The sequence below is a fragment of the Grammomys surdaster genome, unplaced genomic scaffold (genome assembly GCF_004785775.1).
Source record: "Grammomys surdaster isolate TR1022 unplaced genomic scaffold, NIH_TR_1.0 100, whole genome shotgun sequence".
NCBI lineage: Eukaryota > Metazoa > Chordata > Mammalia > Rodentia > Muridae > Grammomys > Grammomys surdaster.
In genome coordinates this window covers 10,323,950-10,341,057 of record NW_021604579.1, presented here as the reverse complement: position 1 = coordinate 10,341,057, position 17,108 = coordinate 10,323,950, and the positions used below count along the sequence as shown (strand labels likewise).

Sequence of the window (17,108 nt, the reverse complement as noted above, 5' to 3'; positions counted from 1 at the left end):
CAGGTCAGTTCCATCAATCCCGAAATAACAGGGCTCCTTGAGGTAGAGGCGGCCCTTCAGCTTGCAGCGATGCTCCTGCCTCAGTTTACTGAGGGCTTTGGTTCCTCTAATCTGCAGTTTTGTCCTGCCCTCTGACTAGAAAGGAGCTCTGTTACCCGGAGAACTGGTTTTCCGTGCCTAGGATGCACAAGGTGGGCAGAGGAAGCCGCATCCTCTAGGATCTCAACACAGGGACGCGGCCCGGCTGCCTAGTGGTACCCATTAGGACGCGGAAGCATCGGGGTGCGCGAAGAGAACCAGGAAGGAGGCCTCTCGGAGAAATCACGCCAGAAATGGGGCGCGCTTACATGTGTGAAGGACACCAAACCTCACAACGCTGCAGTCAGCCAGTATCGCGGTACCTGCTCGAAGAGGCCTGCGCACGGACTGCCCCACCCTCGGCGTCACCTATGGGCGCGCCCCGCCCGCTTCCCCGCGCACATGCGCACCGCGAGCCGCTGGCTGTGGTGTCACGTGCCGGGCGCGAGCCACCGCCTCCTGGCGGGTGCTTCCTGTGGCTGTCTCCGCCGCCGCCCGGGGGCCGCGGGAAGCTAGGCGGTTCCGGGCTCGAGAAGGCCCGGTTTTGGTTCGGATCTGCCGCGAGGTATGCCACGTGCCCGCTTCCCGACGTGTGGAGTCTGGGGGCGGCCGGGGAGATAGAGGCGGCTTGGGTCGGGCCCGGTCGGGCCGAGCCCGGCAGCGGGAGGACGCGCGGGTGTGGGGAGCCCGGCGTCGCCCCTCGACGCGGACGTGCCTCTCCTGAGCCCCGACCGGCCTGCGGCACCTCAATTCTCCCGAGCTCCTTCACTCCCGAACCCCACCCCGGCTGACGCTTCGCTGTTGACTGCAGTCGGAATCTGACACTTGGAGTGGCTTATGCCTGTGCGCTCACACCAGGGAACCTCGCAGCCCTGTTGATTCCAGCTCCAGACGCGGGATCCTGTCTGTTTCTTAATCCCCATGCCACCTCACGCTCCTTCATAGATTTGCAAAATGCTCAGGACCGAGGTTTCCCGCCCTATATGATCTCCCACTTCCCGGTGCACCTTCTGTATCAGTCATGATGCTTCCCACTGCTGTCAGGGTAACGCCCAAGTACCTTGAAAGCCTTAAAGGTGTTTCTCTTTCTCCCCTGGTTCGTGCCTTCATTTCTAGCCATACGGCTTGGTTTATGCCTCAGTGATGCCGGGCGTTTCTTTTCCTTGTGTAAGCCAAGTCATTTTTTACCTTAGAACTGGTATCAGTTCGTTTGATTTGCTTGGAATTCTACTCTTCCCCAGTGTCCAAACTTAATGACTCAGCACAGGCATCATCGTTTCTTAGGGGCCACCTCTCGAACCCATGGTCCCTGCAGCTGCTCTGTGGTGGTTGTCTGCCCATGGATCTGTTTCCTTGAGGTAGAAGCAAATGAGTTTCTTCCAGTGCTGAACAGGTTGTGCTACAGTACCCGTTGACCACTTGTGACATCGTTCAGATGATCAGAATGCTGAATCAGGTGCAGAGTGTCCAAGGAAACTGATGATAAAAGCAATGTGTCTGTGCTACCTAGTAGTAGTACCCCTTAGGTTGAGCTACTGAGCACTTAAAATTTGGTATGACTGAGGAACTGAGTTTTTAATTTAAGTGTAAATAGACACATTATTTGCGGAACAGACAGCACTGCTTTTAAAAGCCTTTCCAAACCATTGTACCTCGAATTGCTGCCATAAATTTGCCTTCTGTGGTCAACAGTCGGTTCAGAAATTGAGTACACACACCCCATATCCCTCTGTTGACAGTGGTCCCCTGCCTTCCACCCACTGCCTTTCCTTGCCTCTGCTTTAATTATAAAGTGGTATGTTAGCCCATGGGAATAAGCTCCCTAACCACGCATGCCATTGTTGGGGGCCATATGTCATCATCTGCTCCAGACTGAGTCTCTTCAACTTTACACCTGATAGGTATCTAGCCTGCCGAGATGCCAGGGCCAAGACCTCGGAAGGGCCCTAAAACCAGTGGCCAGGGTGCCGAAACTGCCAAGCAGGTATGGACATGGCCTCCTCCACCCCTGGGTTCACGTGGAGTACGGATCTCTAGACATTTGTAGCTAAAGACATGGCTCAGTGGTTAAGAGTGCTAGCTGTCACTCAGTGGCTTTAACCACATGTAACTCCAGCTCTAGGGGATCCAGCACCCCCTTTTGGCCTCCATGGGCATTGCAGCCACATGGTGTATGTACATACATACATATGGGCAAAACTGTCATACATATTTAAAAAAAAAAAAACTTCAAACCAGAACAAATAAAAAAATCAGTTCAGGTTGGGTTGACTATGAGTAATCAAAATGATGGACATAGAAAATAGTGGAAAGAGGGGAAGACGGGCGAGTGTTTCTGAGGCCTAGGGTCAGGTTTGCACGTGGATTCTGTGAGTGGACTGGAGTGACGGCTGCAAACGATGGGGATGTATGACGTTCCTTAGCCTCACGCTTGAACATAGGGAGGACGGCAGGTTTCATGCTGTGCGTTTGCTACAATTAAATCTGGGGAGCTGGAGAGATGGTTTAGGGGTTAAGAGCACTGGCTGCTCTTCCAGAGGACCCATGTGGTGGCTTACAACCATTTATAAATACAGTTCCAGGGGGCATTGTGCACATAAAATAAAAATATTATCATTTTAAAAAATTAAATGTGGTCCATGATCCCAGTACTGAGGAGGCAGAAGCCGGAAGATTCTGAGTTCAAGGCCAGCTTAGGTTTACACAATGAAAGCCCTTTTCAAATTACCCGCTTCCTCCCCGACAAAGAATTAACTAATACAATCATGAATAATGCCAAGCGTCGAGCCCAGCAGCTGTTGTTGGTTTTGTTAGTTATAATAGTGGCACTGTAGTCTTACTGGCTTCTTTAAATAAGTTCTCCATACTTTTAGATGTTTCCTTCTCTGCACATTGGGCCTCAGGGTGAGTGGGGATAGAGCTCAGGGCTTTAGTGTGCCGGACGACTGCTCTTCCACTGAGCTATAGTCCCAACTCTGTTTTGCTTTTTATTTTGGCACAAGTTCTCCCAAGTTGCCTAGGCTGACTTTGAACTTTTCTGTATCCCAGGTAGGTCTTGAACCTGGAGTCTTCCTGCCTTGTCTCCCTGGGCTAGGATCATAAGCATGTGCTACTACACATAATTTCATTAGGTGATTTTTTTGTTTGTTTGTTTGTTTGTTTGTTTTTCCGAGACAGGGTTTCTTCCCTGGCTGTCCTGGAACTTACTCTGTAGACCAGGCTGGCCTCGAACTCAGAAATCCGCCTGCCTCTGCCTCTCAAGTGCTGGGATTAAAGGCGTATGCCACCACTGCCCAGCCAGGTGATTTTTTTTTTAAAGACAGGATCTCATACAAAGCCTAGGTTGTCTTTGAACCCCTGATTATCCTGCCTTCACTGCTCATGTGCTGGAATTGGAAGCATGTGCCACAATACCAAGCTTCATTGTGTGATTTTTTTTCTCTCTCTTTTTTTTTTTTTTTTTTGTGATTATTTAGTGAGATGGTCTCAGTTTCTAGCCTGGAACTCACTATGTAGACCAGATTGGCCTTAAACATGGGATGGTTCTCCTGTCTTAACCTCTCAAGATCTGGTTTGTTATGTAATTTAAAAAATAATTACTTGGTTGTATGTCTGTGTGAATGTATGCCACATATGGGTCAGATCCCCTGGAGCTGGAGATACAGGTATTTATGAAACACCTGCTGTGGTACTAGGAACTGAACTCAGGGCCTCTGGAAGAGGAGGAGGCACTCTACTGCTGAACCATCTCTCCAGCCCCTAAGATATGATTCTGGAGACTCCTTCTCTGGGTGCTGGAGAGATGGCTTTTTTTTAAAGAGCACTTGGGTGTGGTTCCCAGTACCCATATAGAAGCTTAAAAACAATCCATAACTTCAATTTCAGGGATCTGCCTTCCGATCTCTGAGGGCACCAGATACATATGGTACAATCCATACATGCAGGTCAAACATTCTTACACATAAAATCTTTAAAAAAACAAAACCCTGTTCTCTGTTCTTAGCTGGGGCTTTTTGTGGAGTTCAACCCTGAGGAGATGCTCCTGGGGGTGGATGAGACTGAAGATGATGGAGACCTGGAGGCTGAGTTATTGGCGCTCACTGGGGAAACAGGGAGCACAAGCAGGAAGCCGGCACCCAAGGGGCAGGGTGAGTTTTCTTTCACTACCGATGGGGTGATGCAGGCCCGTGAGGGAGAGGGTCCTTACCTGGCAGCCTGTTGGAGTTGGCCAGTTCCCCTAGTTCTTTGATAAGTATGTTCCTTCTAGAGCTCAACCACAAAGAATTCAGCCATGTCCCTGTGTTTGGAGCGTTTTCCTCTTAGAGGACAAATCCAATTGTTAGCCTGACTCAGATCACTACTAGCCTTAGTCCTACATAGGTAGAGCCTCGTATTATACAGTAGGGGCTCAAAATAGCACTGACAGAATTGTGTGCACAGTAACCTTCATAGCCTGGAAGAGGACGGAATCTTAGGTATCAGAATGAGAGGTCTAAATATTCCTCTTAGCAGGAACCCTTAGACTAAGGCAGCCTGTGTGCCCCGAGTCAGACATGACTGGGAACGGGCTCACTACTCTAGACCTGCTTTGGGGTTAGATACGCCCAGGTTTCGATATTGCCACTAACTGAGATTGTGAATTTGGGAAAATGGATGTTGCTGTGTCTTGGTTTATTCAGTATAGAAAATGTGGATAATGTTACTCATCTTACAGAACTGTGACACTTGAGTAGATGGTAGAACCATTTACAAATGCGCAAGGCCTAGTGGGGTGTGGTACAGTGTATAGGTACATTTACCTACAAACAGAAATGTGGGAAAAGGAGCAACCTGTTACTTGTTGGAGAACCCAGGAAGGCGGTATCCATAGCAAGGGTCTTTGGAGCTGGGTCATGAAAGGAGGGTGCCTTTCTGAGTTGGACTTTGCTGTGGAAGGGAAGGGGGATTTCCCCTGGTGTAGTAACCACTGTAGTGCATTAAAGATCGTCTGCTTATTATCCGGCACCTACTTGAGTCGCCATGAGCGTCTGTGACTCCTTCTTCAGCTCCCCTGCCCATGGCCCGCATTGAGAAGTTGGCAGCAGACTGTATGCGAGATGTGGACGAGGAGGAGGAGGAGGAGGAGGACGGGCTGGAGGAGGATGAAGACCTTCTGGTATGTTTGCCAGACTGGTGTCCAAGGAGAGAGCGATTGAGGGAGACTGGGGTTTGTGCCTCCTCATCCCTTCCCAGGCTTGTCCTCATGACTTTACAGTGAGAAATTTGTCTCCTCTGACTTTGGATCTGAGCTCTGCAGTTTGGAATTCTCAAATTTGAAGTTTTCATTTATTTTTTTCAAGGTCTTCCTTGGTTAGATTAAAAAACTGTTAGTAAAGAGGATTTGGCCTTGAGAAATATCACATGGGAAGAGAGGCCTTAACTTTTCTCCAGTCATGATGTGGCCATGCACCCAAAATTCTTGGACTGTTTCCCCAGACAGAGCTACAGGAGGTCCTGGATAAAGAAACTGGGCTGCTAGATGGCAGTGAGGCAGCAAGCCCAGACCTGTCTGAGGAGAAGACATGGGACAACACTGAACAACCTGTAGTACAGGCAGCCTTCCAACAGGCGTTACCTGCAGTGGCTCAGGTAGGTGTTGCAGGAGGACCCTGCTGTGCCTTTATTCTCCTGTATGTACATGTCCAGTATGCATGGAGCATGGCTTATATAGCAAGGTTGCCAAATAACTAGCAGCTCCCCACATAGAAAGCGAGCATGAGAGACTCCATGACTGACTTCAAAGGCCTTCCTGTTCCAGGCCACTCCTGGAACCCTTTCCTGGCCTCTGCTGATTTTGGGGGCCTCTGTTTGCCTGACATAATGTCTGGCCTCTCTTGTGGGTCTTTGCCTCATACTCAGGGGCCTTAGGCACTTCTTTCTCCTGGAGTCCCAGAGATCCATCTTCTGGGGTAGCTTCCTCACAGAGAGAGAATGGCAAGGGCTTAGCTGGCTGTGGAGTGGCCCAGCCCTGAGCTGAAGTATCTGCAGGCTGGAGGGCCTCGGGGGCTGCAGGCTTTGCTGGAGGAGCGGATCCATAACTACCGGGAGGCTGCAGCCAGTGCCAAGGAAGCTGGGGAATCTGCCAAAGCCCGGCGCTGTGAGCGAGGCCTGAAGGTGAGTAAGACTGTGGGTCCGGTGAGAGTAAAGGGAAGGCCACAGTGGCATGATAAACACTGTCATCACTGGCCTGTCTTTCAGCCAGGCCCAGGCAACTTCCTGGGTTACAAGTCTTAATTCCTAGCCGGGCGGTGGTGGCGCTCACCTTTAATCCCAGCACTTGGGAGGCAGAGGCAGGTGGATTTCTGAGTTCGAGGCCAGCCTGGTCTACAGAGTGAGTTCCAGGACAGCCAGGGCTACACAGAGAAACCCTGTCTCGAAAACAACAACAACAACAAAAAAAAAACAAAAAAAAAAACAAGTCTTAATTCCTTCCCTTAGACTCTGGAGTCCCAGCTTGCCACTGTGAGGAAAGGTGGGAAGATCTGTGAAGATGAGATCCCACCTCCAGTGGCCTTGGGCAAAAGGCCCCCAGCCCAGCAGGAAAGAGCTGACAAGAACTCTGAGATAGACTCTCCAGTTCCCCTTGCCATGGAGCCAGGTATCTGAAGGCATGCTATTTCTAGTTCCCATAGCCTGCCTACCCCACCTGCCTGCCTGTCATTGCTCCAAGAATTCCTAGACCAGTAAGACTGGGGCCCCTCAACCTTCCTCTTTTGATGTCTAGCTAAGTTCTCTGGGGACCTTTGTTTTATGTAGGCAACCTTTCCCAACCTGAGTCCAGCCTCCCTGCCGTTGATCCCTTGCCTGATTCAGACCCAGACCCTCAAGCCCTGCTGTTAGCCCGACAGAGAGAGTACAAAGCAGCTGCTCTCAATGCCAAGCGGGCTGGAGATCTGGATCGTGCTCGGGAGCTCATGAGGATTGGGAAGGTATGGCCTCCTGTGTTCATTTAGTAGATGGGGAAGCGAAGGCTCAGAGAGGGAGCCAGGCAGCACCTGGGTGAGAGTGGACCCATGGAGTTGTTTCAGGCCACACTCTTGGAGCTCCTTGACTTATGCCTATAACTTTTCTTCTTCTTCAGAGATTTGGTACTGTCCTAGAGGCCCTGGAGAAGGGACAGCCTGTGGATCTGAGTGGCATGCCCCCAGCACCCGAGGGTCAGTCAAATAATGGGGCTATGTACCTAGGCTGGGCTTAGGGAGTGTTGTGAGGTATGGAGTTGGCCAGGCACTCTGCCTACCCTGCTATTTGGATTCCCAGATCTGAAGGCCCTGCCCCAGGCTTCTAAGACCTCCACAGCAACCCAAGTCCTGTCCCCAGCAGTGGAGCAAATGCAGCCAGTGATGGCCTCTGACCTCCCAGCTACCCCAGGTAGGACTTCACAATGGGAGAGTGGAGTTGGGGCCTGGGAAGGGGCAGGATGAGCTGATAGTCTCTGTTTATCACCTTCATAGTGGCCCCTGCAGAGCCAAAAACAGTGCTGGATGCTTTACAGCAAAGGCTGAACAGGTACCGTGAGGCAGGCATCCAGGCCCGGGCCAATGGGGATGAGCGCAAGGCCAGGATGCACGACCGCATTGCCAAGGTAAGCCCATTGCTGTGTAGCCCCTATCCTGTGTTAGCTTATCCGTGCTTCGCCCTGCCAGTCTCTTTCCCTACCAGCCCAGGTCTCTAAGTCCTTGTCTGTTTATGGAGTTCTTGCTGCTTTGGGACTCCTCTTCTTCTAGGGCTGCAGTCCTCCCTTATACCCTCTCTCTGCCTCTCTGCAATGAGGGCACAGAGCCTGCAGACTGCAGTCTGTTAGAAATCCCTTCCTTCCCATGTAGCAATACCAAGATGCTGTTCGAGCTCATCAGGCAGGACGGAAAGTTGACTTTGCTGAGTTACCTGTTCCTCCAGGTGGGTGATGCTTGGGCTGTCAACTTTATGAGGTTTCTGAGCATAATGGAAAAAGGAGTTCCTCATGTGTGTGCCTCCACCTTGTGAGAGTTACCCATGCCAGAGCCAGGCCAGTCCCACAGCAGGCTCCCGTGTCCTTAACGCTGTCACCTTGCCCGCTCTCCATCCTCTCTCCTCAGGATTTCCTCCCATCCCTGGCCTGGAGCCCAGCAAAGGTACTGAGGAGGACTCAGTGGCAGAAACTTTGGCAACTGCCCAAAAACTGGCCTCAGAAGACACAGCCCTGGTAGATGACGAGGAGGAGGTCTGACTGTGGGCCCACGATGTCAGGGCTTGGTTGTAGGGGTGTGGGGGCGGGGTGGGGACAGTAGAGAAGGAGTAAACCCAGACCCTATTGTATGTTAACCTCATAAAATAGAGATCCTTTCCTCCATTTTAGAGAAAAAATTTTTTCTAGAGGCAGAACTAGAATTCAGACCTGGGTATTTCTGACCCCCAAAACTCAAACTTTCTTTATGACTGAGATGTTTCCTACTAGGAAGTTAGGCTATGAAGCTTTTGATGGTCTGTCTTTGGGTTGTAGGGCTCTGGAGGTAAATCTGCTCCACTAAGGTCACACAGTGAAGGGGTGCAGCATGAAGGAGATAGCCCAAGTGTAGACATGGGGAATGATAACTATTTGGGTGCCACCTGCAGAGTGACACCCCAGCACAGGCCCCATTGGCCAAGAAGCCAGCCCAGCCTCTGGCCCCTTCATCCCATCTTCTGACTGAGCCCAAGGCCTCAAGTTCTAAGGAGTCACTGAGCCCATCTGGTAATTTGGGGACAAATAAGACAGAGGAGTGGTAGTCCAGTGAGATAGGCATGTCCCCAACCATTGGCCCTCTTCTTCTAGCTCGGGAGCAGGTGACACTGCTGGAGGCTCGGAAACTGCAGTACCAGCGAGCTGCTCTGCAAGCCAAGCGCAGACAGGATCTGGAGCAGGCCAAATCCCATTTACGAGTAGCTAAAAGTCTCGAAGCTCAGATCATCCAGGCCCGAGCTGGTCAACCCATTGACCTCTCCAAGGTGAGTTCTACCTAGTTAAGCAGGAGGTTGCCTGGAGCACAGAGGGGGGGGCTGGTTGATGAGGATGAACTGGAGTGGCTTCTGGGTGGAGGTAGGACTTGCATAGAAAGGTGACAGCAGGGAAGGAGCCTTTTGCTTGTTTCCCTCTTGTAGCTGAGACAGACCTTTAGGGAGATAGAAGGAGAAAGGAATGTGGTAGCGATGGTCAGAGCTAACACAGCAGGGCCAGTCTAGTAGAAGCAGTGCCAGGGGGATAGAATGGACGGCAGTGAGTGTCACTGGAGGTGAGTGTCACTGGAGGCAAATGGCAGTTGAAAGAAAGGTCTAGCATGGATTCTCGTGTTTGTTGGGCTCAGCAAAGGTGTAATCTGACTCTTGGGGCCCGAGGGGCCTTATGATCTGGGCAGGTGCCTTCACCCTTGACAGATGAAGAGGGTGACTTCATTCTCATTCACCATGAAGATCTGCGACTCTCCCAGAAGGCCGAGGAGGTGTATGCCCAGCTACAGAAGATGCTCCTGGAGCAGCATGAGGTCAGTAGCCTATGTATCTGTGCCTTCTCGGTGTCCTGGGCCAAGTCGATCGAACCCTTCTCACTGGTGTAATGGATGACCCTGGACAAGCTTTTCCTCATTTACCAAATGGAGCTATCCCTTTTAATTTTACTTCAGGTTTTTTTTTTACATGTTTGTTTTGCCTGTGTGTGCCTTGTGCCCATGAAGGTCAGAACAAGAAATTGGAGTTACAGATGGTAGGAACCAAATGCAGGTCCTCTGCAAGAGCAACAAGTGCTTTTAACCGAGGAGCCATCTCTCCAGCCCCCTTTTTTATGCGGTTATGAAATTCAAACAGAGTGATAGGGAATGAATTTTGTGTGAGGGAACTGATCTGATGTGCTGTCTTTCTGAGAAGACAGTGTTCTAAGGTCTATGCTTGGATTTGTTTTCTTTGGCAGTGGTGATTGATCTTTGAAACGGGGTCTTGCTCTGTTCCATGCTGTTCTAGAACTGCTTTTATGGAAAGAGTTTGCTAAATGAACTTTTGGGAAATGCTATTCTCAAAACAAGCAGAAAAGTGTAGGTAGAACCGGGCATGGAGGGTGAGACACACCTGCAGTGACCAGCAGCACTTGGAGAGTTCCAGCTCTGCCTGGGCCATGCAGCGGAGACCCTGTCTCAGACTGAAAAACACACATAAGCAGGAAAGTGTGTTGAGCTTTAGGAAGAGTGCCCAGGAATGTTTTATAAGAGGAGAGGTGAGGCTAAAGAGGACTGTTTGAAGCTTTTTGAGGTCGGGCTTTGAATGCTGTCCTTGGCAAGCTCTGCTCTGGCTGTGCAGTCACTCTGGGCTTCTGTTTCTAGAAGTGCCTGCTATTCTCCAAGCAGTTCATGCACCAGGGTAATGTGGCTGAGACTACTCGGTAAGTGCAGGACTGTGCGAGGCTTGTTGGGTAGGGATCAGATACCAAATCCTACTTTGCTGACTTGGTTATTCATCTTTGACAGGTTTGAGAAGCTTGCTGATGACCGAAAGAAACAGCTTGAGATCCTGCAGCTAGCCCAAGCCCAGGGCCTTGACCCTCCCAGTCATCACTTTGAGTTGAAGACATTCCAGACTGTGAGGTGCCAATGCCTAAGGGAAACTGGCTCTCTGCAGGGTTAGGGAGAGCAAAAATTTTGGCGCAGAGCCAGGAGACTCTTCAGTCTTTAGGGAGACACTCCAGTGTCATGGGAATTGGAGTGGGGGAGGTGGATGTGCTGCCTTCAGAGAGGAGCTTGGGGTTACAGAGTCAGAGACCAAGAACAGCCAGCACGGCTCTGCCCTGCAGCTGTGCTCACCCAGGTTCTGCTACTGTCTTGTCTTCTATACCTTCTTCATTCTGTCTGTAGGATCTTCTCAGAACTCAACAGCACAGAAATGCATCTGATCATCGTCCGGGGAATGAACCTCCCAGCCCCACCAGGTGACCCATGGCCACCTTACTGAAGGACGTCCTTGCCCGTGTACTCTACCTGCTGCCTGGGCAACAACCTCTGGCTGTGCTTTCTAACCTGACTCCCTTTTTTCCTTATAGGAGTGACTCCAGATGACTTGGACGCTTTTGTGCGGTTTGAGTTTCACTACCCTAACTCGGTGAGGTGCTGATGGGGCTGGGATTCTCTGAACCACAGGATTGCTTAATTTGTCTCCATCTTTGATAGGCATTGCCACAGGGAGGGGTTGAAGACATTCTGGCTCATTTCCTGCTTGGGTTGCTTTCCTGACTCAGCCAAAGTGTATGCCTAAACATGTTTTTTTGAGCTATCTCAACTTCTCATCTCTCTGTTATAGGACCAGGCTCAAAAAAGCAAAACAGCTGTGGTAAAAAATACCAACTTTCCAGGTAAGTGGAATATAAAGCCATTTCTTCTCTCACTTCCCGTGTGGACAACCCTATTTCTAGGGTTTAAATTCTATTGTCTTATTTGGTTCACTCAACTGAAAAATAAAGGCAGGTTATTAATAGCTGTCTTACATAGTTGTGAAAACTGGGCTCTAGGGTTTGGAGGACTCAGTGGTTAACACCATACTGCTTTGCAGAGGATCTGCTTCTGGTTCCTGGCACCTACATCAGGGGTGCACACCCACCTGTAACTCTAGCTCCAGATGGGGGAACCATCCCTCTGGCTTTCATGGGCACCTGCACACACGTGTGCATACATATACACAATTCAAAATAATAAAGATCTTTCTACAGTTTTTTGAAACAGGATCTCAGTATGTAGCTTTTAACTCTGTCTGGCATGAAACTCATCCATATATCTCTGTTCCTTGAGTGCTAGGATTAAAAGTGTGCCACCACACTTGAAAAAAAAAAAAAGAAAGAAAACTATAAGAAAAAGCAATACAAATCCTGAGGTTTGAGGGTAGCTGAGTAAAGGGATTTGTCAGGGGGTTCACAGCAAAGAAGTGTTAAAAATGGACTTGCAGGCTGGGTGTGTTATAATCCTACCATTTTAAAGGCATAAGAAAGAAGATCACAGCAAGCTTAATGCCAGTGTGGTCAATATATGAGTTCTAGGCCAGCCAGGGCTACGTAGTAAGACCCTATCTTTAATGTGTGTGTTAGGGCCCGGGGGCAGGGCATGTATTTAAATCCAGGAATTCACACTCCAGATTCCAAGTCCTTTCCAATATATAATCTGTGTCTCAGGGCACCAAACTCTTTACAAGGCCAGAACCTCCATGCTCTTCTCCCTTTGGTGGTGACAGCCTGAATTGAAGGCAGTGAACTCTCAGAGGAAGCCTGCCCTGGGCCTCCATTTCCACTTCCCCAAGAATTCTAACCCTTTCCTTGCCTGCTCTCCTCCTTGCAGAATTTGAACAAGTTTTCAAACTAAACATCAATCGAAATCACCGAGGCTTTAGGAGGGTGATCCAGAGCAAAGGAATCAAATTTGAGATCTTCCACAAAGGGTAAGGCTTCCCACTGGCGAGGCTGGAGGGAAGAGATGGCAGATCTGTTGTTCTCCATACTGCTGTTTGCTTGCATTGAATTCAGCCAGCTCATTCCTGCCCTCTCTGCCCAGTCTAATCCTCTGATTGCCTTCCCAGATCCTTTTTTAGAAGTGACAAGCTGGTTGGCACAGCACACCTGAAATTGGAAAGGCTGGAGAAAGAGTGTGAGATCAGAGAGATCATGGAGGTAGGGCCCAAGATGAAGTAACATTCTTGGAACTCTATTGAGGGTTCTGTGCACATTTTAAAATTATCTGTTAGGGTGCTTTGAGGATGGTGGTATCCCCGTGTCATAGATAGGAGTAAAGAAAGTTTGAGCAGCTTTCAAAGTCAGCCAGGTGGGAAGTAGAAGTTGAAGTTGGGAGAAGACTTTGAGGATTTTCACCAACGCCAAGCATGGTATAGATTTCTGTTCTAGGGCTGTGTTGTGCTTGGGTCAAGCTCCCAACAGGAAATGGAGATAGTATTTCTAGATCAGTGGCATATGCAAATTGCTTCCATAGCCTCACAAGGTTATATAAGGTGAGGAGCTTTAAGAACCTGCTTCTAACAAATGGCAAACAAGCCAGAGGAGAAGGAACTTGTTTTTTTTGTTTGTTTTTTTTTTTGTTTTGTTTTGTTTTTTTTCCGAGACAGGGTTTTTCTTTATAGTCCGGGCTGTCCTGGAACTCACTCTGTAGACCAGGCTGGCCTTGAACTCTGCCTCTGCCTCCCAAGTGCTGGGATTAAAGGCATGCGCCACCACCGCCCGGCTCGGAGAAGGAACTTGTTAATTCATATCATTTGTCCTTGGCAGAGCCAGGTCCAGACAGACCTGTACAATACTTCTGGAAGCTAGAGCTTGCCTCTCCCTCTGGAGTTGTCCTAAAGTGAGGCCTATTCTGAGTTGTCTTGAGGGAGGGTAAAGTCTTAAGCTTTGTAGTACGCTGTGTTCATCTAGTTCCTTATCTGCTCTAGAAGAGGCCATGGCCTGGATTCCACTTGTGATTGCTACCCATCCACTTCTCTGTGGACCACATATGAGTGTGGTCAGGGTGCCCCTTGAGGCCAGTGTTAACTCTAGGAGTTAAAAGATCAAGGGAAAACCAGGATAGAGTAATGGGTTTCTCATCTCTAGCCAGAGCACTGACACTTGTAGGTTATTTATAAGATATTAAGAGTAAGCAGTCGGTGGCTGGAGAGATGGCTCAGTGGTTAAGAGCACTGACTGCTCTTCCAGAGGTCCTGAGTTCAACTCCCAGCAACCACATGGTGGCTCACAACCATCTGTAATGGGATCTGATACCCTCTTCTGGTGTGTCTGAAGACAGCTAAAGTGTACCCACAATAAAATAAATAAATCTTTAAAAAAAAAAAAAAAAGAGTAAGCAGTCCACCACTTCCCATATTGCAGGAAGAAGGCCAGGCTATACTGAAACTGACAGACACCCTGCATACTTTAGCTGCTCTGAGAACCTACCTGCCCCAGCCTATCTTCTCAATTATGGTCTGTCTGTCTGTCTGTGGCTGCCACAGGTTCTGGATGGAAGAAAGCCTACTGGGGGGAAGCTGGAGGTGAAGGTCAGGCTGCGGGAGCCTCTGAGCAGCCAGGACGTACAGATGGTCACTGAGAACTGGCTTGTCCTGGAACCCAGGGGCCTGTGAAGAGGTAGGTCACCCTGTTAAAACTTTTTTCACCCATTTCTGGGGAGAAAGCATTTGATTTTCTCGTGTCTGAAGGTGACTAAATGAAAAAGTGCTGGGAAATGCTTGTGGGTTGTTTCTGAAGTTCCTCAGTAGACTCGGGGCAGGAAGGAAGCTTTTCAAGGTTAACCGTTGTCAGAATATTTTTTAAAATCTGGTTTCCTTTGTGCTTTTGCCTTGTGAGGTAGACATCCTTGGTACCAGCTCACTGACCCAGCTGTGCAGGCTGCAAGAGCCTTTGTACATGAGAGATGCTGCTACACGTGCACCAAAGACCTTTGAACTAACCGTGCCTGGGCTCTCCTTGTGCTGCCTCTCCTGGGCCTTCATGGAAGCAGGCCACATCGTAGGAGCTTCTCGTACAGCCTCCCACCTCCCCAGAATGTGGGTGAAGACAAGGATACCCCATTGCTCTGTGCCATAGAGTCCTGTTGCCCAGTAACCTCTGCATAGTAATTATGTACAGCTTAACCCAGCCCCCATTTGCACCATTTCTGGATGTGCCTTTCAAAGATGTAACTGTAAGGGATGGGAGAACTCGAGGGTGATCGGGACATTCCCTGCTTAGGGGAGGGACAGGATTCCGTGACTCCAGCTAGCCAGTGGCAGACTGTCCCACTCAGCTGTTTTCCCCTCTGCCTGTGCCTTTGTTCCTGACAGCTGCTGCACTAGCCTTTCTGCTTCCCAGAGGACTTGGGAACAGGAAGTTACTTTGGTACTATTGGTGGGAAGTAAGGGGAAGGTTCTCTTTGGTTTGGTCCATGTATCTAAGATGAAAGACTGTTAATTGGGGAGAAAAAAAGGAAAAAAAAAAAGAAAGAAAGAAAAACTATCAGTTTTATGTAGCCATTTTTATTTTAAAACTAGGTCTAATTCACTGTAGGGACTTTATACTCTGAACAGTGTTGATTAACTGTCAAAGTCCTCTAATGCCCTGTTCTGTCACTTAAATTTTTGAGACAGGGTTTCTCTATGTAACTGCCCTGGCTGTCCGGGCTGGCTTCAAATTCAGAGATCCACCTACCTCTGTCTCCTGAGTGCTGGGATTAAAGGCATGTGCAACCACACCCAGCTTCCCTGTCACTTTAAAAGCTGAAGCAGTAATACTGTGTATCCACTGCACCTGTGCATTCTTTTGAGAAGGCTTGTCATTGCACTGATCACCTGGCTAAACCCTGCCTGTCCAATGGATAGAAATGAAGAGACAGATAGTTGCAAGTTAATATTCACAAATGTATTATTTTAGATTTTTAAAAAAATCAGCATCCCAACTCTTTCCCATTTTAAAGCATTAACCTCAACAAAGTATTCCTCTAGATTTATTCTCTATTTTTTTTTTTTTTTTTTTTTTTGGCTGTATGAGGCAGGGTCTTCCTCTGTATCCTAAGCTGGTTTTAGCTCACAGCAGTCCACCTGCTTCAGCGGCCTTCCTAGTGCTGGGATGTCAGGCAGGAGCACGTGCTGCCATGCCTGGCTTCCTCAGGATGATCTGTGAAGGCTCTATGTGAAGTAAATACATTAAGCTGCTGTAGCTGTCACTACACTGTTGCATAAGCAGCCCAGGGATGCGTGACTGTGACTGTAGGAGACAGCAGGGCTGGACCAGGCTTCCTCGTACTTAACTGTTAGTGGTTAACAAGGCAGAACTGCATACAAGTCATGTCCCAGAACTCTCTGGCCAATCTTAGTGGATGTGAGCTCTCACTCTTTCATATGTAAGAGATTTAACAATTATAGTCACATGTGTCCAGCAGTAATTTGGAATGAAAGGACTCTGTCTTCATTAAGGGACCTAGAGCAGAAAGGAAGGACTTTTAGAGTTTTTGGTCACACTGTATTTTTCTTACAGTTTGATCTGACTCAGAGCTTAACTGAAGAATCCCTGGGTTACTCTCTAAGATCCCACTTATACCTAGCATTTCTCATTTGCCCCTCTGCTGGAAAGGTTCTAGTTTTCTTTGACTTCAGGATTTCCCTTTGCAACTCCATCCCTTTCAGTCCACTTTATTGTTCTGCTTACTGAAAAACAACCTCACGGCTGAGGGAGGCCACAAAGCCACCCACTGGACATGGAGACTGAAGTTCTTAAAAGGTCTTTGTTGTAGCCAAGGAATGCATGGCTAGGGGGAGGGGACTGCATAAAGCCTCATTTTGTAAGATTTGATCAACCACAGTCACCAAACATTATTCACAGAACAGAACCAGCCACAACAGAAATTCTTTTTTAAATATTGCACTGCATGTCCTTTTGAATTACTGAACTAAACAATATAGAGTTTACTTTAGAATCAGGAAATTTTGCTCATGGAAGGTAAAGATTTGTGACTTTTCCCTTTATGTAGCACCACTCTAAACCTGTATGGTCCCTTTCCTAGTCATTTAGGCTTTTCCTCCATGGGTGTTTGTGGCATTCCCTAAAAGATCTTTACACTAAGTGAGGTCAGCTGTTGTGGGTATAAAACAAACCAGCTGGGCTGGAGCTGGCAGACAGGAGGCATATGTACCTGCTCTAGTTCTAGATCTTTCCTTCTCTGCCTCTAAGATGGACATCAGCAGTCTTCTATTCCTTAGTCCTATGAATAAGACTTAAAAATCCCATTACTATTAATTTTAGCATTAGTAAAAATAAAAGCCACTGTCATAGTTAATTCTAGACTCAATGCTGAGCAGTTAGAGATACATTAAATTTGGGGGCCCGGAGAGATGACTCAGCAGGTAAGAGTTCTTTTCAGAGGTCCTGAGTTCAATTCCTTGCAACCACATGGTGGGAGGGCATCTGTAATGGGATCTGATGCCTTCTGGTGTATTTGAAGAGAGAAACAGTGTACTCATATAGATAAATT

The 17,108-nt window shown here is 48.6% G+C and overlaps 1 protein-coding gene across 2 annotated transcripts; it reads left to right on the top strand.

Annotated features, from left to right (window-relative positions):
- The first annotated feature begins 511 nt into the window (after window positions 1-511).
- Window positions 512-15,097, top strand: Cc2d1b (coiled-coil and C2 domain containing 1B). Of its 2 annotated transcripts, none has more exons than XM_028784681.1 (25): window positions 512-643; window positions 1,980-2,062; window positions 4,082-4,226; window positions 5,124-5,233; window positions 5,554-5,706; window positions 6,106-6,231; window positions 6,556-6,715; window positions 6,874-7,046; window positions 7,199-7,274; window positions 7,378-7,488; window positions 7,572-7,702; window positions 7,944-8,016; window positions 8,196-8,320; window positions 8,713-8,830; window positions 8,912-9,084; window positions 9,492-9,617; window positions 10,446-10,504; window positions 10,590-10,706; window positions 10,974-11,047; window positions 11,159-11,217; window positions 11,416-11,467; window positions 12,441-12,540; window positions 12,679-12,769; window positions 14,098-14,230; window positions 14,450-15,097. In XM_028784681.1, the coding sequence occupies exons 2-24, from the start codon at window positions 1,997-1,999 to the stop codon at window positions 14,224-14,226; spliced, it is 2,547 nt and encodes an 848-aa protein (XP_028640514.1). In that variant the 5' UTR covers window positions 512-643; window positions 1,980-1,996; the 3' UTR covers window positions 14,227-14,230; window positions 14,450-15,097. The 2 variants fall into 2 exon arrangements, with proteins under 2 accessions (XP_028640514.1, XP_028640510.1); XM_028784677.1 differs by having other exon boundaries at window positions 541-643; window positions 14,454-15,097.
- Window positions 15,098-17,108: the final 2,011 nt, after the last annotated feature.